This window comes from Lepisosteus oculatus, chromosome 29, assembly GCF_040954835.1.
Source record: "Lepisosteus oculatus isolate fLepOcu1 chromosome 29, fLepOcu1.hap2, whole genome shotgun sequence".
NCBI lineage: Eukaryota > Metazoa > Chordata > Actinopteri > Semionotiformes > Lepisosteidae > Lepisosteus > Lepisosteus oculatus.
The window spans coordinates 2,063,961-2,089,083 of record NC_090724.1 but is presented as its reverse complement, the minus strand read 5'-3'; the positions used below and the strand labels follow the sequence as shown (position 1 = coordinate 2,089,083).

General features: G+C 43.9%; 1 protein-coding gene across 3 annotated transcripts in view; it reads right to left on the bottom strand.

Moving 5' to 3' along the window:
• zap70 (zeta chain of T cell receptor associated protein kinase 70) overlaps positions 1-19,951 on the bottom strand; it is a 28,333-nt gene extending 8,382 nt beyond the window's left edge. The window contains exons 1-4 of one of the 3 annotated variants that reach the window (XM_015365811.2): positions 19,749-19,951; positions 3,280-4,665; positions 1,977-2,836; positions 545-705 (exon numbers count right to left, since the gene is read on the bottom strand). In XM_015365811.2, the coding sequence (XP_015221297.1) occupies positions 545-705; positions 1,977-2,378 (563 nt within the window). In that variant the 5' untranslated portion in view covers positions 2,379-2,836; positions 3,280-4,665; positions 19,749-19,951. The remainder of the gene's footprint in view (positions 1-544; positions 706-1,976; positions 2,837-3,279; positions 4,666-19,748) is intronic. The other 2 variants (XM_015365810.2, XM_015365812.2) reach the window with 2 other exon arrangements.
• Positions 19,952-25,123: the final 5,172 nt, after the last annotated feature.

Here is a 25,123-nt window from a genome sequence, read left to right as displayed (position 1 = left end):
TGTTATATCTTTGAGTTGTTCGTGAACATATAATAAAGATGGCTTGATGATATTATTAATTAATTAGCTACTGGAAATGATAGCACGCACTGGCCTTAACTTCAATGCCCTTACAGTCTGTAGCAGAATGGATGAATTTGTAGACTGGTCTCAGTGTACGCCGTGCATGAATGTGTTTGTGGTTTGCACTCCCCAATAGTTGAGCTAGTGTGACCTGCTGTCACCTGCTGTCACATTACTAAGGGGAAGCAGCTGAAGTAGCGCCATTTCGCCCTGCTCTTGTATGAAATGGCTGGTGGAGACTGGCATGGCGGCTGTTACTACGTTGAGGGACGCCAAGACTATATTTCCAGATGAGGATCAGGCCCTTTAAAAGGTGCTCACTGTTCCCTTGGCTATGGTTTCTGTTTGCTGTCAAAGCAGAGCTCCTGCACAAACCCTGCAGGGCTGTGGCTCTCCAGGATTGGGGTTGAAGTCTCCCCAGACAAGGGAGTGACCACAGAGAGGGAGGTAAAGGGGGTCACGCCCCCGAGGTGAGGCTCACAGGAATTTGCCGTCGGGCTGCACCCCCGAGTAGAGCCGCCGCTCGCCCTCCAGGCGCGGGATCTTGCCGTGGTACCAGGGCATCTTCTCGTGGGCCGTGGTGGCGATGAGCTTCTCCAGCTGGGGGGCCTGGCTGATGATGGCCTGCTCCATCGCTTCCCCCTGCAACGACACCAGAGCCGCTCACAGAGCCCCCGCCATCCCCATCGTCAAGCTGAGCCCACCGGGGCAGAGCTGGGCCTGGGAGGGCCCCACAGCTGCTGTTCCCTGAACCCACCCACCATCCTTCAAAATGTTCCTTTCATCTGTCTCACTGCCTTTACTGCTTGTGCAGAGCCCGCTGTGTTCACCCTGTGTGCAGGGATCTGTGGTAAACGTCACTCTGCAGTGCGAAATTGTCCCTACTCCTAGAGGACCCCATCAGGCAGCTGGACGTATCCATTTCTGCACGGTATCATCTTCACATCGACATACATACTTGTGGGACTATAGAAGGAACTAGTCATCCATGCAGTTGAAGCCAATATCCTGGCGTTCTTGAGGAAACAGCTGGATGAGGTCCTGGGATCAATTATCCTTGCAACTACGAAACAGGCTAAAGGAGCTGAATTATCTTTTCTCGTTTGTATGTTCTTATAATTTAAGTTTGTGATTGATCAGATTTTCTATGCTTTGTTATCTGTTTTGCTTTTCCAGACACCTGGATAAGGGCGTCTGCGAAGCAAATAAATCACAGATAATAGCGCTGCGCAGTGATGATTCAGATGCACATGTGGGACATTTTTGGGTTTTGATTCCAACTTTGCTCTTAATGTCTTATATGAATCAGCTTGTGATTGTACTGGACTTAATTTCCTCAGTGTTTCTAAAGACACTGTGGAAGGTGATCACTGCTCTAGTGCGCCTCTGTAAGACTCATCTTAAAATCAAGGCTGTCTGTTTTTCATGTTTATGGAAATTGTATATATGCCATATGCTTGGATCGGATAATAACATACTGCAACATTTCACAGTAAAACAGAAACAACAACTGCTGTTAACTGGGAATCAATTTCAATTAACGACACGTCATCTGCATAATTCCCTGCTGCGTGATAACGGGCAGATAAAACTGCACGAGACACATTTCATTCTGCCCACGGTCAGCGCACAATGGCGCCGCTCCGATCTACATTAGCAATTTCAAGGCTGGTTAATAAGTAAAAGAAATTGAAGAACACCTGGAATTAAAGGAAAGAAATCGGCTGCATTGCCTCCGTTCAAGCAGGACTGTTAGAAACAACGCGGATCACTTCTTTGTGTGACTTTTCTTTTCCACAGAGGGAGAGCTCCCAGCCCCTTTCCACTGGAAGGGCTCCAGAGGGGGAGGGATTCTGGGAAAGGCCGAGCGAGCCCGCAGCGCCCCCCCCCAGAGAGAAAGCAGCCCCTCTCACCTCCAGGTTCCAGGTGTGCCGGACGTACTCGCGCAGCATGTTCTCCCGGAGGCTGTCGAAGACGCCGAGCTTGGGGTCGACGCCGGGCGGGCGCAGGCAGGGCTTGCGCAGGGTGCAGACCAGGCCGTCGGGGTCCTTGGAGTAGTACTCGCAGAGCTCGGCGGGCCCGCAGTGGGGCTTGCCCCCGGCGATGGCGTAGGTGCCGTTCAGCTGGCGCTCCACGGGGTAGTGGTGGAACTGCACGTCGCACACCATGGACAGCACGTAGCCCCCCAGGCTCCTCAGGCACTGGCGCAGCAGGAAGAGCCCGTCGGACATGCCGGCCAGCTTCAGCACCTCCTCCGCCTCGGAGCGGCTGATGCTGCCGTAGAAGAAGGGCAGATCGGCGGCGGGGTCCGGCATGGCGTCGGCGGGACAGCCACCAGAGGGGGTCTTCTTTCAGCGATGCTCGGGACACGCGAGGCTGCCGGGAGCACAGGACAATCGAGTCGGTCGAATCTGCGCCTCTCGACTGAAATTAGCGACGGTCGGTTTCGCCCCCCTGCAGCCCCGCAGGGGTGAAAAGGTCGCTCCCAATCCTCGGGCCCTGAAAGCTGGAATGCGCTGGCGATTTCCGGTCAATCGGCTCAAGAGCTGACTCAATCAACTCGGGATCAATCAACTCAAGAACTCAGGAACGTCAGAGTGCAGGCAGAGGGAAATCCACAAGGCCCGCTTTGTCTCTCCAGGACCGATATGGAGAATCACTCTTAGCTCCCAGAGCAATGGCTTCTCAGACCGAAGACCAAATCGTGAGACCTCGTCCGCGGATGATAAGGACTCGCCCCTTCGTCGTCTCGTGCGTTAATGGAAATTTCTAGCTGTTGCGGAAGAAACAAGATCGTGTGGGCGGCGGTTAAGGCTGTTGAGATTGTGAGACTGCGCTGTTTTGCTGGTTTTGTGCGACATAAATAAAAAAACAACCAAGTGGCAGCGCAAAGTGGCCGCCATCGTCTGGTTCATAGCAGCCAGCCATGGCGTTCCCCTGGTTAAAGCTAAGGAACATGTTCTCTTGGATAACGTGGTGAATTTCCCTGAAGAAGCTCAACAATACCTAGGAAATCTGTATTAAAGGCGGTATGGGCATTTCTCGGCCACTGCTTTTCTTCTGCTGTATAGTGAAGCACAGCAAAGCAAATGGGTGGCAGAAGCTTTAGGAAGGATCTGCACCCTACTGTGCGAAAGAGTGTTAAACAAGTGCCACACAGTTCCACTCCCAGCTGGGCGGTAGGGATTGATTAGGAAAGAGAAACGTCATTCCCACCTGCAGTGATCACCTACTGCATTCGCAGCTCAAGCCCCCTGGTGTTGCCCTTTACTTCCTAAAGCAAGACTCAGAGTGAATACGTCCTCAAAATGGGTGACGCTGCAAATTCGCGGGTGACGCAGACACTGCTCTGTGGGCTGTGGCGAGAGGGAGAATGTTCTGGATAGGCAGTACTTTAGGGGACAGCAGGGGGGCTAAATGAAAAGAAAAGTGTGTTCCTCTGACAAAAATGTGAAGTCTTTTCTTGCGTGTGTTGCGCTCTGTGCCTGGGTCCTAACCTCTCTGCAGAGGTTGAGGTGCCCTCAATGTCAGGAGGAAAGTGGGGCGCGCTGTGTAGCGCTGTGGGAAGTGAGCGCGAGTGCAGGCCGGCACCCCAGCGCACACTGACTGCTCTCCGACGAGCGCGCCGAAACCACAGCAGGAAACCCAACGGGCTTTTGGACCCCTCCCCTTCAGCCTGTCGCTCTCGAGTCGCGCAGGTGTGATGCTCGAACGTTCAACAGACAGGCTCGAGACAGGGGCCATGTCAGAAGCCATCAGCCAACAGAGTCAGGAGGTAGCAACCAGGCAGAGAGCAGATTTCAGTTCACATCACAGCACTTTCACAAACCGCTCTTCCAGTTCAGGTTCATGGTGACCCAGAGCCCATCCTGGGAAGCACTGGGCAGACACACACAGGCACAAACTGGCACACACTCATACCAGGGCCGGTTTTCCCACAATCCACTTCGTCCCCCTGCGTATCTTTTCTCCGTGGGAGGAAACCAGAGCGCCCAGAGGATACTCACACGCACACGAGGAGAACATGCAATCTCCCGACCTCACCAGGGACCTCGGTGAAAAAACCTCAACAACTACGTCATCCCAGCATCCCACTGAGCAACATAATACGTTTTAAAGGGCTGATGGAGGGTCATAGGTTTTCAGTGAGGGTCATGGTTTCTGCCTTTTGCTCTATATTCATTTCATTACTTTCAGCTAAGTCAAGCTAAGCTAAGCTAAGCTATATTTAGGCTAGCACATGCCTTTAACCAGGACAATTTGCAGTCTTTACAAAGTTTAATGACAATTGTGGATATAAGTGGGTCTGATTTCAAGTAAAGAGCAGGTGGAATGGTAATGAGAATGGTAATACTGTTAGAAAGAGCAAGGCAAGTGCTGCTCAAGAACAGAATGAACAATGAAACACAGTGTGTAGCTGGTACACAGTGCAGCAGCAGCTACAAGCAGCTGGTACTGTCGCGACAGTGAGCGTCCACAGGTAGTTACGCAGTGGTGATGCGGACACCCGTGTGGTGCTGTGCATTGCTCAGGGGCGGGGCAGTCCTGATTTCTGCGGGTGGTTCGTTCCGCCCCGACAAGCAGGAAGGGAGAATTCTTACACTGTGGAAGTAGAGGAACACACATTTAGAACTCTTGTTCACAACTAATGATCTTGCAAAACGTAGACGTAAACGTAAACATAAACGCATTTCTATTAACGAAAACAAAATTATGTTCTTTTATCGATCTTATGTAAAGCTGCATAGATAAGCACCAGCACTCGTTATCTGAATCACATTTATTATTTATTGTGTATAGTAAGTGTTTATTAATTTGCTCTGAAATCTGACAGACTTCATGTCAGTGTTGACAAAGCAAAAGGCAGATTTAACATTACTCATCTGGAATGTCTAAACCTATCCAAACTTATCCATTCGTCAGCTCTTGACCACCTCATGCCCAAACAGGAAAAGTGAAACTTGTGCCAGTGACAAAGCAGATGAGCACACCTGGCAGTGCTGTCAGCGGGACTATGAGCTGTTCCTCACTTGGTTGGTTCACAGAGGGACGCAGACCAGAGAAAGAGAAAGACGCAGCTTCAGAGCAATCCTTCACCCCTGACTCCAAGGCCTGGCAATACCACTGAATGCTTCTCACTACTCACCTCCCATCAGAACACTCTTTTCCAGATGAAGTAACATTTCCCATTGTTGCTAGTTACGTTAGCAGGTGTCCCACTAGCGACACAAACAGTATGCGAACCCCAGCACTGGAAACAGTCTTTTCTTGGTGTGGGTTTTAACACTAGCAATAATTCCTGGTGGGCTAATTGTCTGATATGTTGAGCCAAGACTGTGGGGATTAGTTTGGAAAGGGAGGTGGAGAATTACTCATAGTGTGTCCTCTTATTTCAAGACTTCGTCTCTTTTTCCAGTGTAATCACTGAAGGCCCACAACAAAAAATCTTCCTCATCTATGTACGTTCTTTTCCCATTCAAAATGTTAAAGTCTTCCGCAAACTGTAATTGATAGGAGCATTTCACAGGCAATAATCTGTCAAGTGTTCATTAGAAAGAAAAACACAGCTGCCGTAAAGAGAAAAGAACAGCTCCCTGTCCTTGAGTGGTGCCTCTGTCAGTGTTTCACTGAGGCCCGAGATGCAGACAGGCGGCGTCTCGCTGCTCTGACTTTCTAATCAGTCGCCTGGATGCAAACCGAGGAGACAAGAGAGAGGCTTTGCTCTTTTTTTTTCCTGTGGGTACTACAAAATGTGTAAGACAAAAGAAGAAACAAATGCCAAAAAAAAATCATGCCTAACTGATAAAGACTTCAAAGATAAGATCGGATCACTTCATTGGCCGTGTACAATTTCTTGCATTAGGAATTTCACAAACCCCAGCTTGCTCTCCATGAGACACACTGACAGGGAGAGAAGCTGGGGGTCAGAGCGCAGGGTCAGCCATTTATACAGCACCCCTGGAGCAGTTGGGGTAAAGGCCCTTGCTCAGGGGCCCGATGGAGTAGGATTCCTCTGCCGGCCGCGGGATACAAACAGGCCACCTTCCAGCCACAGGCCCAGATCCTGAGCCACAGAGCCACCACTCTGCACAAATACTGTAATATGTACAGGTGCAGTAGATGAATACTTGACTTGAATTTCCCCAAGTGCATTTGCACCCCATTTTATGTTTCCAGGTCTGTTTCCCGGGAAAAAGCCACATTAAATAACCCAAATATTTCAGTATTGTGTGTTTCAGTATTGTCATGAAGACATTTTGTTAATTGCTGTTCACTACATTTGAGGCTTTCTATGAAAATACAGTACGTGGAATAAAAAACATACAGAAGTTCAAGGGAGGAACAACATATGCGTGACACCTGCCAAACTCACTAAGAAGCAAAATACCTGATGCCAGGTCCTAGACCACTGTCTCAGTTGTGACCCTCTAGATCTGAATTCTCCACTACTGCAATGCATGAAGGGACACTGTGATACAGCAGAGCGAGGCAACTAGAGACTAGGGTCAGGAATAATTGTCTATTGCATAACCTGTTACGTGACCTTATGAGTCCTACTGTATATTAGGCATTTGTCATTGACAACGCAAACCCCCTGAGACGATGTGTGGTTATGCCCAATTTCTGGGAAAGTAAAAACCTGCCTCATAGGTGACACCATGCTTCCTCGCAGTGCTGGGGCTCTGGGTCCAGTTTTGGACCTGTGGTGCTGTCTGCGAGGAATTTGTTTGTTCCCCCTGTGATCATGTCGATTTCCTCTGCGTGCTCCTGTTTCCTCCCACAGTCCAAAGACAGGCTGGTGGGTTAACTGGCTTCTGGGAAAACTGGCCGTGGTGTAACTGTGTGTGTGTCTGGTGTCACATACAGGTCTCCTGCCTTGTGCCTGTTGCTTGCTGGGATAGGTTCCAGCTCCCCTGCGACCGTGCACTGGAAGACGCCGTTAGAAAACGGACGGATGGGTAAATATTCTGGGAGAGCGGCCACTTGTGTCCAAGTCGTGCTGAGAGCGTAAAACGGTCTTGAACGATGCAAACAACGACATCCAGCAATCCACAACATTCGCACTTTTGTACAAAACGGGGAAACTACTTCGAAAAAGCAAACGAGAGCTGTCACAAGAAGACAGCAGTGGCATCACCATGAGATTGCTCTGGAGAGGCGGCGGGTGGGGGGGGTTGATGATTGGGCTGATAATGAATGGAAAAAAACCTGCGTCACAGCACACCGATACTGAAGGGAGAATTCAAACAGTCTGTCTCTGGAGAGGAAACATGTATCCTGAATCTGATTGCTCTGTGGTTCTTAGGACGAGTGCAGATGACGGAATCTCATGTTCTGCAACCGCAATGATCAAAACTCGACAGCTGCCACAGGTTAGAAAAAAAGAGGGTTCTGGTTCGATTTCAAACAGAAAACTGAGAAAAAAAAAACCAGACAAATAAAACCCCAGGGTTCTACGCAGTTGCATTTTACGGCGGCGTTTGAATGATTTGACTTTCTCTGCGTGTTCCCTTTTAGGAAGAAGGAAGAAAATGCAATTTTGAAAGATCTGGTGAAACCGCAGATGCTTTCCAAAATTGTAATAGGTCAAATGTTCCGTGTAGACTTGAGGGAGAAGGACCGCGTTTGCGTCAGCGGGTGTAGAATTTAATTTTGCTGCCTTTGGATGTTTAAATGTCAAGGTTTTTGTATGTGGGTGAGGGGGTAAGAGTTTGAACTATTTGTTGCTAATGAAGCGTCATTTACTCACACACTTCACATGACACGGTATTGCAATCTTTAGAAACCTTAAAGATTCAAGTCTGGAATGATACAAATCCATCATGGGCTCGAGAATTCAGTTTCCTGGTGGATTCATGTGCTCATCAAGGGAAACTGGTGCAAAAGGGACAGCTGTTATATCAAAAGCCCTTGTGTTCAATTTGCACCTTTTTTTTTACATGAAAGACCCCCCAAACTGAGCAATCCTGCCCTTATCTCACCAAGACACATCTTAAAAAACTGGCCTGTTACAGGGCCCAGCTAAACTCTTAGGTTAATTGCAAGGTTGTTGATTTCTTTACTTAGGCTCAATGGCAAGTTAAGGTATATGCTATTTTATGCAAATAGCATCCTAAATGGCTTTGCAATGTTCCTTATTGAGTAATGTAGCCAGTAGATAGGGGTTATCTTGGGATAGTTCAGCCCAAAGGCTTGGCTTGTTGTCCACATATATAAAATATATTAGTATGTATTACTATTTGTCAAGACGCACACACACTCCAATGTTGCCAAGCTGCTGGTGGGAGCTGAATGTTATTATTCTCTACAAATTTAAGTCCAACACGACCGTTTTTACTTGAAGCCCTGGGCTGAAACATCTAATTTCTACACAACACCTCAAGTCTGTGGCTTGATAGGAAGAGCTCTTCAGTGGCAGTTTATACTGTGAGCTTGTGGTCTCACCTCAGAGATTTGGAGGGAAAGGGGAGCAGAGGGTTTGTCACGTTCTAGAGAATCTACCATCCAATCAGTGACAAAGGATCCTGAGCAAAAGGCATTCTGTGTGCTGCCTCTCTGAGGTGTAGCTAAGGCATAATTTTATCTGGGAAACTGCAGCTTCAGCTTGAGAGTTTATTACATTCCCAAACCCTCAGAAGAGGAAAACAATGAACAGCATGCTAAATACAGCAATGGACAGATAATTAATTTTAAAGGGCAGCGGACATGTCTGTTATTGTCGTGAAGGAATCCTTTCAGGTTATATAGAGAAGCCCTTCAACCTTGTGTAGATGCACCTGTGAAGATGGCTCCCCTGTCTGCAGTTCTTTGTCACCTCTGTGGCTTTTGAGTGACCACAACATCCTGGCTACACCTTATTCATGTCACCCACGATGCAGTCTGAGACAGATCCCCCACCCACACCCACACCAAATCAAATGGGTCTGACCTGAGACACGAGACCTACACTCGCCACCACAGAAAAGAAAGCGGGTCTGGGAGAAAGATCTGTAGGAATGGAGCTCATCAGCTGTCACGATGACTTCACAAACGTTTTGTTTCTACTTGAACTTTGAACGTCTTGCTTTTTTCTTCCAATACCAAATCTGGATTATGTTTTCTTTTCCATCAGTAGAACATCTGGCTGCTGTTCAAAACCATCAGGTGACCCACTGGGGTCGTCTATAAAAAGACAAGAAGCTTCTCGTGTCCAGGTACAAGGCTGTTTATGGAATGCTTCGAAGGTTTTAATAATAATTAATAATAATAATTGCTTACACTTAGATAGCGCTTTTCTGGACACTCCACTCAAAGCGCTTTACAGGTAATGGGGACTCCCCTCCACCACCACCAGTGTGTAGCATCCACCTGGATGATGCGACGGCAGCCATAGTGCGCCAGAACGCTCACCACACATCAGCTATCAGTGGGGAGGAGAGCAGAGTAATGTAGCCAATTTATAGAGGGGGATTATTAGGAGGCCATGATTGGTAAGGGCCAATTGGAAATTTGGCCAGGACACCGGGGTACACCCCTACTCTTTTCGAGAAGCGCCCTGGGATTTTTAATGACCACAGAGAGTCAGGACCTCGGTTTTACGTCTCATCCGAAGGACGGCGCCTGTTTACAGTATAGTGTCCCCATCACTATGCTGGGGCATTAGGACCCACATGGACCACAGGGTGAGCGCCCCCTGCTGGCCCGACTAACACCTCTTCCAGCAGCAACCTTAGTCTTTCCCAGGAGGTCTCCCATCCAGGTACTGACCAGGCTCACACCTGCTTAGCTTCAGTGGGTTGCCAGTTGTGAGTTGCAGGGTGATATGGCTGCTTTAATTTTTGAACTGGTTACATAAAACATAAGAAAGGTGACAAATGAGAGGAGGCCATATGAGTTGTCTAGACTGTTTGGTAGCTGGTAGCTATTGGATCTGAAGATCTCATCCAGCGCTTTCTTGAAAGAAGACTTCAATAATGACTGGGCTGCTTGCTCCACACTCCCATCACCCTCTTCGGAAAAGTGCCTCTTGTCCTCCTGTAACTGGAGGATCTCATCCAGACATTTCATGAAAGAAGTCTGGCTACTGACTTCAACAACACGTCCGCTTAGCTTCTTCGTTGTCTGAATATTTGCATTGCTCTAAAGGGCTTCAAAGAAATTGAACATCACTATTTGAGAAAACAACAATTCAGCCTGTCTTTTTAATGTTGCCGGAATGTAACCTTTTTTGATTCTGTGAAAATGTGGGCAGTTTAAAGCCAAAATCTTACCACGTGACCTAAAACGTTTCTATCATGTTCAGATCTGTTGCTTTCTTTCCTTTGACCCAGGAAAGTGGAAGTGCTTTTTGTTTAATGAGAGAAAAACTGAGGGAGGGGAAATTTACCCCAAATACAAGTGCTGGGCGTCTTAAAAAGGAATGGTGACAAATGGAAACACAACTATGCTTATTATTAAATGTTTGGAATTCCTAACATTTATTTTTCTTCTCTCTTTCTTTCATTGAGTTTTGTATTCTTTTGTTTAAAAACTTTACTGTACATTCAAAGGTTAAAGATTTAAGTCCCCTGAGATTTACAGCAGGTTGGCCAACATACGTTTTTGAAAACTGTTGGTGGGGATCACATGGACATCTGCAGATCACAGCTCTGTCACATGGTCTCCACATGTTTCTCAGACAGAGATTGCTCTTCTGCTTCAGCTGCCAACACAATCTGATCTGGCCTGGCCTGTGTCATTGTCACAGGATCAGTTAGAGATACTGAGGTCGTCTCGCGGCGTGAAGGTCCGGTGGAAAATGGATGTTATTCCGTTTTGTATTCTAAGTGGCCCTTATGACTGCACTCTTTCCTCCAATACATTCACGCCTGACAGAGCTATTTCTCAGTCACGCCCCTCACCCAGTCTGAGGGCGGCAGGGAAGTCAGTGGGATTTGGTGGAAGGCTAATGATCTTTCTGGATTTGGGCATTTTAAGCAGGAGGTGTCTGAAAAGTCACCGCAAGATAACTGGCTTGTGGTGGCCAAGCGTTCATAGCGACGTCTCTTTCTGATCCGTTGATGTCGGCTTTTTCTATCATTGTGAAGCAGAATTCACCAGGCGTTGGGTTGCTCACCCACTCAAAGGGGGCTGCTCTTTGGATTTTGGAAGTTGGAATGCATTGCTCCTAACACACAATGACATGTTTTGCTGTATGCAGCAAATCGGCTTTCTGCATCCATCAGTTTCTGAAATGCACCACATGGATCTGCCCTCTGAAGTGGGACATATACTGTATATACTGCACGTATCCAGCCCTACAAGATTACTACTCAAACCTATTGGAGACATTATTAAAGTAACTGCTGAGATCTGATGATTCTGTTGCGTATCAAAGAAAAGAACACTCACTTTGTGAAACAAACTTCTGTCTGCTCCTACAATGTTTACAAGGGCTGGGAAGCCCGCGCAGTGTGTTTGTTCTGGGACAGACCAGCGCTGCATTGCTGTATTGATTGAGCTCAATAAAAACTGAATCGGCACAAGCCTGTCTCCTGCTCCTCTGATGAAGAATGTCCTCATAGCTTTAAAAAAGATTTATATTATACGTAACATCTATGCAATTGTCGACCATGAAAACAACATGCAAAATACTTATATACTGTATATACTTATATATACGTTCTTACATTATATTTGTGCTATTTTTACAATTTATATTTTGATGAAGTCGAGTTATTCAATATATTAGTTATTTACCAGTAACAATAAGCAATTAGTTATTTAGCAATATAGTCGGTCTTACTCATGAAGACCGTTTCTCTCAAAATACTGAGTTCAGTTTTGTTTGCTATACTGTATGTTGTGTTGAAGAAATAAAATGAGGGAACCAGTTTATGTATATGGAAAATATGAATAACACCAACCTTGCCAGGTTTTAGAGCATGTGGGCAAACTCTTTTATTTGGACTTTAATTCACAAACGATACCTGGAAAATGACCCTTATTACAAACCCTTAGGTTAGTGTCCCTGAGAAACAAATATTACTTGATACAAACTTCTTTTTTCCAAACACGTACAAGTGAGAAGTCCAGAGTACATTATTGTCATAACTTGTTTGAGTGCTTTAGCTTTCATCTAAAAGTTCACATTTTCCTAAAGTTCATATTTTCTGTTGACTCAGATCAGAATCCCTGTCCAACGCCATGTGCTCACCGAGGTATCAGTAGAAGAGGATATGTTGAAGATAAAATGGACACTTGGTAATCACAGTTTGAAGGAGTCTTCTATTTTCTTTTGAAAAACCCTCACTTTATAAAATATTGTCAGCTCCGTTCACTTAATGTTTGAGATGTGTTTGATTCTGACAGATTCTGATGGTTTTAGAAGACTGGGGAAATGGGAACTTCAACACACAGATTATAAACCCAGTGGCCGATGGCAAATTTCCTTTGGATATAAAGAAGATTCACTGTACCAAATAAAAATCCACTTTTAAGTACCAAGTGGACAACTGAACGTACAACTCTAACTGCTACATGAGTTGAAGTTTTGATTGGGTCAGGGGCAAAGATAGTCGGACTGCATTATAGAATCGACAGTCAAGGATACTTTTCAAAGAAAGTACATATAGTCAAACATACATTATCCACTCTCCAGCAACAAGAAAAAAGGGCACAATTAAAAACAAACTACATTAATTAGTCAGACAATTCTCTGATAATAGCTCCAAAAAGGGAGAAAAAAAAATCAAAGATCCACATAATCAAAACTGATGCAGTATATTGTTCAAGATGTCAGTAAAGTCAACACTTAAAGGCTATGACTCAAACACAAGTAGATTGGCAATTCTTGGCAAATATTTTAAAAATACACAGATAAGCCTGCTGAGATCTTTGACTTCAGTCTGTGGTCTTAACTTAGCGGTTTTTGTTACAAGTACACTTATCTGCTTTTCTAACACTGAATCCACAATTGCCTTATTTACCTAGATAACTTCGAAAAGGTTTTTACTGTGGCGTAAAATTCATTCCTCAAATTGTATATTCATATCAGTTCCAAACAAAATGAAATTAAATTAAACACTGATTTTACTTCTCTTTTCCTCATTATTTATTGCCAGCCTCAGCTTCAGAAGATCCAGAAGACATTTTATTCTGGAGCAAACATTTTGGAAAATTACCCTTTCGGTTACGTAGGAAGATTTTTTTGCCTCCTCTGGTTACAGGAGATGTGCTTTGACATGAGGGGACTTAACAGAAGGATAAGGGATGTGAAGAAATTTAACTAATTCACTCTTTCCAAAGAGTGAGCTTAAACGGTTTCATTTCTATTCAATAATTCAACAAATTTGTAGGTAAAAGCAGATAATTCACTCAGTTATTTATACAGTTTGTGACCCTGGTGTGCTACAGGAGTAAGTCAGAACCTTATTCTAAGCGTTGCCTCATTCAAACTGGAAAAGTTAGAGTCATTTCAATATGAGCTATTTTCAACAGTCCAACCCAACCTCTGAGTGCGAACCGAGCGACAGCAGTGCGAGTCTGAGGCAAATCCAATTCTGAAATCTGTGGTCCAGACGGAGACATGAAGGTCCCTCCAGACGGGGTTGATTTCTGAGTAAGGATACGTTTGATTATAAATTGAGAGTGTGCTTGGGGGACTTGTTCCCTGTATGAGGCTGCTGGTATGAGCTGATGAACAATTTTCCACCATACAGAGCATGGTGCCAGGCAGATCAAGATAAAAAGGTCCTGTCATAAAGTCGACATGGATACTCTGCTTTTTGGTTTTCAGTGAGAGCACACTGCACTGGTGCTGGTTATGGCTGTGCACCCAGGTGGCACATCTGTGTTCTGCTTGGGCCCTGTTAACAGTCCTCCTCATGTTCAGTCAGACAAAGTAAATAAAAAAACCTACTGTACGCACTTGCATGATGTTTGCTAACCTTTATCAAAGGACTTCTTATCTTTTCTGTACCGTTATAACTTAGGACTTTGCATCTCTTCTTAAAACAGTTCTGTTTGAAGAGGCATTTGTGCTTGAACTGAAACCCAACAATTCCAACCTGCAAACTGCAAACCTGAAGACTGGAAACCACCCCTCTGGGGAAACTCTGACAGTCCTGGAGATACTCTCTGAACAATGGCGAAAACTTTCATTTAGCTCCAATGCACCGTGGGAAACTTTCAAATCTGTTTTCAAAATACTGTCTCATATAGTGAGTTTAATACTCAGCCTCTGCATTATGTCATTCTGTTCAGTGCAAAGTGTGAACAGCCTTCGATCTGTTGCAGATTGACCTAGTTGGTAGCTTTACCATGAGGCACAAATGCATAATGCAACAGATCTCAACATGATATGCCACAAATGTGGCGTATTCAATCCCTCCGGTTACTTCCTGGAGCTTCGCTGTGCTAATTCTTGTCAAACATCTAAACTACCTATTGGGTAAGATTACCAATACAGGCTCGCTGTCATATTTATCAACAAGGGATGCTCTGCATATTCACTGAAACACTTCATTGAAAAGTGCTTTGAGATAGTGCTGAGGAATTCAATAAAAAATAGTCTGATTGATTCCAACTCACAATTTCAGAACCGAAAAACACAAGCCTCTCATTACTTCTACCATGACTACAGGAAATGAGTATTAGAGAAGACTGCGTTTTTTCACAGCGCGTGATTAAGACTTCTAAAGGCTTCTAGAAAAGAACCCACAGACATGGCGTCTTCCTGGCCCAGTGTCTATATTTCTTCAGCTCCAGATTGCTTTCTTTAGACAAGGACCCCAGGTGCTTGTGTAAGTAAATCACAAATAATGAGTTGGTCGAATTAGCGTAAAAGCGTAAAAAATTAACTCAAAGCAAGGCTGGAACAAGTACACTGTGAGCTGTTAATTCCGACATGTTTGAAGCGATTATTGACAAACTCCAACCCACGCAATTATAAAAGCTGTTTGCTGTCGTCGCCTTTGAGAGAAACAACTAAAATCGACTGAAAATAAAGGATGCCAGTCCCACAGATAAAAATAAACTTAAGTAGAAAATCGAAACCCCACATAGCCAGCTCTGTAAAGTGTTTAATGTCAATGTTGAATCTTCAGTAAACATACAAGAAATACTTTAAATTATAAAAGACAGCCGCGTTGCTTAAAGTGTCTTTTTAGAAATGAAAAGTGGCAACAGAATGAAGACAGGAAAGTAAAATTACTTCTTGTGTAATGTTGCTGATGATATAAAGAAATTCCTCTTGTTACGACAGCCCGATCCTTTTTGAAAGACACTGACATCCCAGGGGAATTCAGTAAGTACTACTGTAAGTTTGTGAGAGCAGCGTTCTACCATTGTATAGATAGCAGTACGATTGAGTCTTTGAGACCCAGAGTCACTGGGACTGTCCCTATTTCAGAAGACCTCGAGCTGGTCGGGTTAACCCTAATCAGGAATAGCAATTAGAGGATAAAGGAAACTAGTTCAGAGCAGTACGGTGGCGCTGCAGTTAGCACTGTCACCTCACAGTACTGGGTTAGTATCTTGAGGTGCTGTCTGCGTGGAGTTTGCATGTTCTCCCCATTTGCTCCGGTTTCTTCCCACAGTCCAAAAGACATGCTGGTAGATGTATCGGCTTCTGGGAAAAGAGGCCCTGGTGCGAGTGTGTGCGTGACAGCGTTTATCTGCCCTGCAATGGGCAGGCTTCCCATCTGGGGTGTACCCTACCCTGTGCCCAGTGCTTATCTGGATGGGCTCTGGCTCCCCCGCGACCCTGAGTTGGATAAAGCGGTCCAGGAAATGAATAGAGAACTAAGAGAAAGAGGGAAAATGTGCTTTTCCAAGAAGAGCAGGAGTGCAGGTGTCGACTGGGCATCTCATCTACCCTTCCACAGTCTACCATCCTGTGTGCAGGTCTACAGTTAAACCAGAGTGAATTAACAGGGCAGTTCTGCGGGAGCTGTGAATTGTGGATATAGAGAAAGCTACAGGACTGACCTACTAGATCTACACTTTTACTGTCCAGCGGTCCTTTGCTGCCATGGACTTTACAAGTTCCTTAGAAGACCTGCAGAGTGGCCCTCCAAGGTCAGGAGTGGGTTTCATAACCACAAGGTCATTATTCCAATTTGCAGCTGTTATTATTACTGCTAACAACAACAAACCAGTCCACACGAATGGACATCCAGTTGCAAAGTCTCAGGGAAGCCGTCTAAGATACTCTCAGGAGCAGACATTTTGTTTTGTTTGAAGCTCAACGAAAGAAAGCTGTTCAAATATTTGACTCCCAGGCTCACATTTTTTCTGTAAAGTTTCACTTTAAAGCAACAAGGAACACCGCCAACTGGAATTTGGAGAAATACTCTGAGACGTGTGTTATTCTTCTAAACGATACCAAGATTGCTGGGTGAAATACACGAACCACTAAAATCTGCCCTTGTTCAGTTGGAGGTACAGATTCCACAAACACATACATTACAGTACAATGTCTACTTTAAGCACATTAAAATTCCATAATTGCAGAATTAATCCCTTTGTTTAAAATACACAGAACATTTCCAGACCCAATTTCCTTTGCTATGTTCTAGTAAAGTGTCAAATGAAGAGACCAATGAAAATTTAATTTGACTGGGTTAGATTCTTGCAGTGCAGTTTTATAATCTTACAATAAAATCACAATATTTCTAAACTTCTTGGCAGGTAAAATCCCTCATTAAATAGTAAAGGGTATTTATTATATCACAACTGTTAATGCCCTCCCCAATTATTATTCATTTTCTGGGGCTATAAATAGGGAAAGGTGGAGTCTCGAACTCTTCTGCACTATTATCATGTTCTCTTTCTGTATTATGGGTAGAGTTTTGTGCGGGAACATTTACAACCCCCTATACTGCTTATATAATGGTGTTTTCGCTGTCATGAATTATTTGTCATTTAGCATGATGTCAGTGTTTCTGAGCAAAAAAAAAGCAACTTTTAAAGTTAAAGATTCTTTGGTTTAAAAGAACTGTTTTCAGATTCAATTAAAAATAATATTTCTAAGCTGTACAACTAAAAAAAGAAAACGCTTACATAGCTGAAACATCAATCTGAATTATATTTTCAAAATACTTAATGAGAAAAAGTTTATAAAAAGAAAGAAACTAGAAAGAAGTCATATAAATGGATCTGTGGAAATAATTGGTTCATAAATAGTAGCATGAAACGTCTAATGAACAGATGCATGTAAACCCCAAACTACAGGAAGACACTGTATCTTCTCATGTGCTCTGTGGAACGAGAGCAACAAATTGAACAAAACCTAGCGTGAGCATTATATTTTAGATTATGCACATCCTTGTAAATGAACTAATTCCTGTGTGCCGTTACAGCTTAATGATAAATGTCCTGATGATAAAATGTATTTGTTTGTATTATGTCCTTTTATGTTACGATTTTATTTCTTACTACTTACCTTAACTCTTTAAAGTATATTTTAATTTTTACTGGTGTGGGTTAAAAATGAAACTAAACTAATTTATTGTTTGTAATCGCACATACATTCTGCATTCTATTGTTTCAAATATTTTTCTTTCATTGCATGACTTCTGTAAGCCTCACGGGATCTTGTGCATTAACTCGACAGTTCTGCGTGACTTATTATTGTGAATACAGACTTTCAAATCCCCTTGCAAATAAACAAAATGAAACATTTATGCATATAATCTGATTCACAGAGAATAACATATCTCAACGTCTAAACAGAATTAAATTGAACTGAAAATCAACAAAGCGTTTTTGCTCATCACAGAATGCATTCATCGACTGCTGGCCTCCCTGAACAAAGATGCAGACATTTTTAATTTCGTACTTGTTTGTTTAATAAAAGTCAGTTTCTGTTTGCTATCAGCAACAAATACACTAAGCTTCACAATACTAACTCGAATATGAAGAACATCATTGAAAATTGTGCTCATTAACTCTTATTAAAAATAACTGGATTTAAAATTTAGATTAACAGTTTGGGGAAACAAATTATTGTCTGTATTATCGTATTACTATACTTACGTAAATAATTGATTCAAATGTAGATTAAAACACATTTTGAGAGAAACAACTCATAAATAATGTGCATGGTTCACGTTGCTAGACAAGTAGAGAATTAATTTTTTTTATATTCGTTTTTATTCTTATGGTGAACAACACTACATTAGATTCAGCAAAATCTTTTTTAAAGGCAATAATCCTGGGAAATTAGAAATGAATTAAAAGGTTTTTCACGTACTGAACTGAATGCATTCTGGTGTTTTTTTTTTAATTAATATGAAGCCTCTTGCAAAGGCTTACTGTCACACTTTTGGGCTTTTCGTTTTACTTTGAATAAATCGGAAGAGAAAATTTATTTTTTCGCCATACAACTGCCCTGAGAAAAACTGTGCAATTAAGGCTCTGTTTTCTGCTTCACAATCTGATGTTTGTGAATATAAAACAGTGTGACCCATTTTATGCAATCTGTTCCTTTTTGTTTGGAGTTTTCCTTTTCTTTGACAGACCAGCCCGAAAGCCCACTCTCAACATGATAATACCAGTTGAAAACGATCTCCCCATCTAGTCCCCACTCCATTATTAGGTAGGTCGAACTGTGTGGCACTGTCCTGCAATCTATATGCTGAGCCTGTCTGCACTCAGTCCACCCCTCCCAGGGGTATATAGACCATATACCCATATAGGGGTGTCAGGATGTAGAGATAATGGACAGGTGTGGGTTCCATTCTCAGATGGTCACTGCTGGTGTACCTTTGACCTTTTAGTACAGTATATCAGCTGAGTTGCTCTAGGAAGAAATACCCAATGGTGTAAATGGGCACAGATATACAGTAAATTGCCTTGAGTTGAAGCACTAACCAAATAACTTCAGTGATGATCTATACTTCATACTCTGTCAGATGTCCGCCATGTCTTTCAGGTGTTTAGGGTGCTGTGCGTGCCCCAAAGGCACTTTTAGACATCATATACAGCGCATTCGTGTACAATGGGACTAACCTTACCTTGAGCTGGATAAAGGGACCATATGAATGAAGTGCGTATTATTATTTAGACAATACCAAAGTGAGAGGGGAAGGCGTTTTACATCCCTTTGAGTGGGAATGCACCTCAGCATAATTTTTTTTGTCTTTTTGTCAAAGTCTTTTGTGCGCAACCGATGTGCCGACTAATTAAAATTTGATGGCAGAACATTAAAGTCCAGTTCAATTTAAAAAATAAAAAGATCATTTAATTTGCAAGTTACAAAGAAAATTGGTTCTATAAAAAATGACAACAGAGAGATATCTTAACCGTTAATGGGGAGCAGGGCAATTGTACAGCAGCTGGGTCTCAGCACAGCTGCTTCACAGACAGAAAAGCACAAACTGTGTCTTCTGTCACACAACTGACAAACAGACTTTGCTGCTTTGAAACTAGCACTAATAGGACTGTTATTTTCCTGGCTTGTTTTCCACACAAGTTCGGCATAATTTTCCTAATGGAATAACAACTTGTGAGCCAGTGACTTCCAAATGATCATGGGCCCCGTCACACGCCTCTCACATTATTCTTGTAGTTAAAACGTTCGGCTCTTTGATTTAAAACTAACTTGTGTGTCACTACGCCAAGGGGCATGTCGTGGGCATTCATTGTTTAGGACCCGGCTGGTTTTTCGGCCTTGGCCGCAGGTGAAAGATGGAAATTGGCTGAAGGAAAAAAAAACCTCTCACCTTTGCCCAGTTACTTGGCTGATGTGTTCATCTAGGGTCATAAAAATCCCGTTTTTTCTTCAGTCAGACGGCCTTTCTTGTGGAATTCCTTTGTGGATGAGAATGGTGCCCTTTTCTGTCGCGCGGCAGTAGCAGTGAAACACTGAGCTCAGACACGTCGAGCACGAGTTGTTTAGGTGAGAAAGCAGTGTGGGCTGACGACTGGATTTGTTTGTCTTCTCAGAAACCGTAACCTACTTCCTCACCCCTGTCTAACTGCCGAGGGCGAGCTGAAAAAAAAATACAAGCAAGTACGACAGAAAAATGTAGCGTTTTCCATTCACCTGCCAGTGAGCTGAAACCTTTATTATTTTATTTACTTCAAGGGGACTGAGACAAACAAACAGGCAGTATGCTGAAGACAAATATCCCGGCCTTTCAAGGCTCATAATGTTGTCCAAAAATATTTTATTTCCTGCTATTATTTATTTTTATTTCGCGTCTTGTTAACGATTGCTTTCCTCAGTCTTGTAATGTTTGTGTTTGCAATTACACTGTTGTTTTTCATTTTAAAAAAAACCCCAACAAGCCCGCTTCTTGTGATGATGGTTTTGTTATGTTGATGTTTTCTTGCTGGGGATGTCCGCTTCAAAGACCTCTGGCTGCTGTATGAAATACAGACATGAAGAGGTGGCAGACCAGAGGGATTCTTTTAACCAGTTTAGCTAAATGCTAGAGCAGCATCTATTTATTTTCTGCAGGACCTGCATCTACAACATAGTCCTTTGGAAGATTATACAGTCCTCAAATAATTGAACTCACAGGTCCTTTTCGTCTTATCCTGGGCTTGATATTTCAGGCCTAAAGGTACACTCCTTATTGAATTTCCAGTCCATAAAGTATGGCAACCTGATGGAAGTAGACCCTGCTTCGATATGACACTAAGGCTGTTGGCTGATCTTTCTTCTGATTCTGTTGTGGGTTAACCACATTCAGATGTGGACTGAAATCCTCAAGATAGTTTTCTTTAGGTGCACCAGAAACATGGAAGGAAGTTGTGTGATTTTTGCATCTTGCATTGCAATCTGTGTCTGTAGCTCTATTGCATCCTCCTTTGGTCTGCTGCGTGTGAAGAAGCAGAGGTGGAGGACAACGTCCGCACCTGGGTTTCTCTTGGGTGGACAGCTGAAATGTGCTGGTTTGTTGAGCTGGGCAGTCAAACCTCAAAGAGAAGCAAAGTGGAAAACAGCCAAGAAACCTAAATATTTGAATGCTGTTGGGTAAGCATTGTAACTGTCTTTAATGTAGGTGGAGACATACTCTGCTATGAAGAGTGAGGCCCTTGATTGCGACAGGTCAGTACTAGCGAGGATTGTGGTTAAGAGCCACTATAGGGCATTAGGGCCTCTATTATTTGTAAATAGCTTCACATGGATGCATTAATTCATTAGATAATTGGAGAAGGGCTGAGAGACACATTCTCACATGGGACTAGTTTAGTATATAAAGGGAGTAAAAGGAATAATTGGGTTGGTTAAGAGTTTTGTTAAACTAATGTCTCTTTAGATGATATCTATGTGTCCCTCTGTGATTTTCCATGTGCTTGGGCCTCATAAGCCACCTGCTGAGAATATAGGCCTGACAGACTTCTCTAACTGCCTTTAACCACAAGAGTGAATTTTAGTCTCAACCTTATTGGCAACAAGCCTTTTCACAGGCAAAAACTACAAACGGCTAAATGACAAAAGGACAATACTTTGCAAACAAGTGTGCGACAGATGTTTCCGTTCTTCCCGATCAGAGATTCTCAAGCACTTGACACTGCTGTTCCAGCACAGCAGCCACCCCTGGGCTGGAACATGGCAGCCTGTCACTGGCAGCACATCTGACCACAGCTGGAGCAGAAGGATGACTTCAAAGGGGACCAGAGGGGGGAAAAAAGGCAAAACAAAACCAGGGTGGGGCAAAGTGAAGGAGGCTGGAACTGATTTCCCTGGAATGGATGTGGTTCTTCACACCAGGGCTGGACTTTCTTGCTCTCACTTCTTTCGTCTTCCTTCAAAAAATCAGCCTGATAATAAAGGCCCTTCGATCTAAAAAAGCTGCAAATCAAATTCCTGAGGAAAGATGCGCCTCATCACTTCCTGTCCTTGGCACTATGTTCTTGGACGTATTGAAGGCAGAACCACGCTGCAGCATCGCGCTAGGGAGACAACCTTCTCGCGCAGCGGATCCCAGTCCTGGTTCCTGGTGACCCACACACCTGAGGGTTTGTGTTCCAGCCGAGCCCTCGGTTACACAGTCAGACCCTTCATTGACAAGAAGAAGATTTCTTGAGACTCTTTATTTTCCCCAGTTCTTACAATGGTTGAAGCTCCAGCGTGTTTAAGTGAAATCAAATCCCGAACTTGTGATGAGAAACAAAACACAGATGTTCAATTGAAGGAGCATCTTGGATCCAGCAAGGCTTCAGTTCTCTAATGACGGTGGGCTGGAATGAAAACCAGGAGGTGTGGGGCTCACCAGGACCAGGACCAGGACTGGGAAGCACTGTCCTCAGCACTGTGCTGGTTTGTGTTTTTGGCCAGGCATCCCAGTCAGTTTTATTGCCCGGCCAACTCTGCCCATTGAAAATGACAATACCGATGGGAAAAAAAAAACTTAAAGCAATTGCTCAGGGCTTCTCTGGCTGATGAGGGGCTGGTTTTCTTCCCTCCCAGGAAGAATTACTTCCACCAAAACCACTCGGCATGCTTAGGGGTCTCCAGTCTCAGTATCGGTTCAAATCTTCTAACAGCTCCCAGTTGCTGTTTTAACTGAGGTGTTAAAGGGAGCAATTGTGTAATTGTTTTTTAGGTGCTGCTCTGGACTACTGCTAGCACATCCTGCTCCCCTACCTTTTCCCCGGAGCGTTCACACATAGGTCAGTGTGAGATTTCCTCCCACAGGCAGTCTTATTAGCCCCGAGAGTGAATGTGTTGCTGGTGGATCTCGTCGGCACGTTTTCAAAGCTATATTTTGTTTTGCTCAGGCATTGCTGCTGGGCACGTAGTTACAGTAAGTGTCCCCCACACAGGAAAGAAACTTTATTCCATCAAACAAAGGGTATAACAATAGAGAGAGGCTATGAGTAACTTTAACCAGATTTAGAAAAAGCGGTCTATTTGGAAGCTGATGACTACGTTAGGATGACGAACAAAAACGAAGAGGCACGAAGTGGCATCTGACAAAATTAGGGAAGTTAATTTCATGTCATTTGCAGTGTTTTTGTTCCACCGAATCCAGTAAAACCGTGGTACAGTAATGTATGGAATACGGTGATAAAGCGCTCAAGTGACAACGAGGTTCCATTGCAGCAGCTCCACACAAGCGCCCATTACGCCTGTGCTTTCAGTGTCCCAGTTAACGGCCATTACCCGTTTCAAAGCTCGTCCCTAGTTACTCAGCCGCACGTTTCAGAGACGTATTTTATGACACATACGCAACGATACGCTCTGGGTGCCTCTTTTTTTATAATTTACCAGTACTGCCAGCGATGTTTTTCCAAATATATAAACAAGTCCAGGCTTGAAACAACAACACCACCACCTACAAAAACGACTCACATTCTTGTAGTGCAAATCAGTCACGTCTAAAGCTACGAAACGGGGTCTGTCCCCTTGCATCGATGACAGCGTAAGTCTTGTTCTTGTCAAGCGCATCGGGATCTTTCCGTTGGGCAGAGAAAGGGTGACGTGAGGAAGATGAACGGTAGAGGGCGCCCTAATTCAAGACACGGGCTGAAAGGCAGTCATCTACTTTCTTATTTAATTACACGAGGTCCATTTTAATAATAACTACAGTAACACGCACTACGGACAGAGTTCTGTTGAAACAGGCTTATGAGTCAGACCTTGGTGACACATTGAGTCATGTTGGGTTTTTTTTTTAAGTTAAAATCTCCAATTCAGATTTTTTCCTCCGTGGCTAGGAATTGATAAAAGCAATTACGCATTGCAAGTACCTATGTCTGTTTAAATAGAACAATTGCATCATTATTGCACCTACCTGTGTTGTATTTTGGCAGTCCATTAAAAATACCCTGGGTTAGAGTGTCTCCTAATTAATAAATGAAATCGCCAGGTTTTCAGGCACAATTGATCACCCCTAGGACATTGGCACTTTCTTCATCCACAATGTCCTCTGCCTCAGGTGTTCGCCATGCTGTCCAAGGCACGCCATCAGCGCCTTACAAGGTGCAATGCCTTACCTGCGACTCACCGCGGTCCTCCGACCCACAGATGTCGCTGTTGGGTGGTAAGCCGAGGGAATTGCTGAGGCCTCAGGCCCACCTGATCCCGCGTCACCTGTCCTGAGCTGTTCTTGCAGAGCTGAGACGTCGTTATTTCTACGTGCACCGTGCCTTATCGCAGTACGAATGAGGTTATCACAAAATCCCCTCGAAGCAGATGTTTATTTAAAAGCCCAAATCAAATTTAAATGTTCTTCAGAAGGATGTATATTTTGGAATGGAAATATACACAGGCGTATTATTATTTAATTAAAAACGTGTATTTGCCGAGACGCTCAGCGGTTTTCGTTCCCAAGTCTACTTTACAGCTGAGGTAGATGGTTGTGTTGGAAGCTGATCGTCTGTCATGCAAAGTGTTCTGCACATTTGAAAAGGAGCTGTGTAGCTGGAGATCTGAACGTAACCTCGTTGTCCGTTGTATGTTTTGGTACCGGTAGGAAAATGTGATGTTACCGGGAAAAATCGCCATTACACCGGTATGACGTGAGCACTTTTATTTCCCTCTGTAATTACACTGTGTCCTTCCTGGTGTCTTATTACAGAAACCAGAAATGTGAACTTTGAACAAAGGGCCACCTAGTTAAAGGAAGTCACTACAACCCAGTCTAGGATATTGTGATCCCAATATTCCAGCTGTACACCTTGATTGTTGATTTGAACCCCACATTCAACAGTTCCTTTATAACCAGGCCCTTATGGCTTTCAGTTCTGGGAGTGATGTCATTGAAACCCTGGTGTAACTTGTTCAATTAACAGACCTTCAAGCCGCGGAGTCTGTCTTGAAATGAACAGCAGCCAACGATAGGGTCACCAAGAACTGGGAAAACATCTATCCTAACTAGCAAGTGCACCCTGCTGCAAACTTTCATTCTTTACTGTCTGGAAAAACTGTTGAAAGGCAGAATGTTTCACAGCTATGACAAGCATTAGAACAAAACTGAAATCAATCCACTTACTGTCTGCAGACACCCGATGCTGGGACTCCACTGGATGAAACAAAGAGGGCTCTAGGTAAACGCAAAGTCACCATTAGGCACTGACTCTGTCAGGTGGCTTGAGGGTTTGATTAATGTGGGTCTAAGTCAAACTTAATTAATTTTGCAAT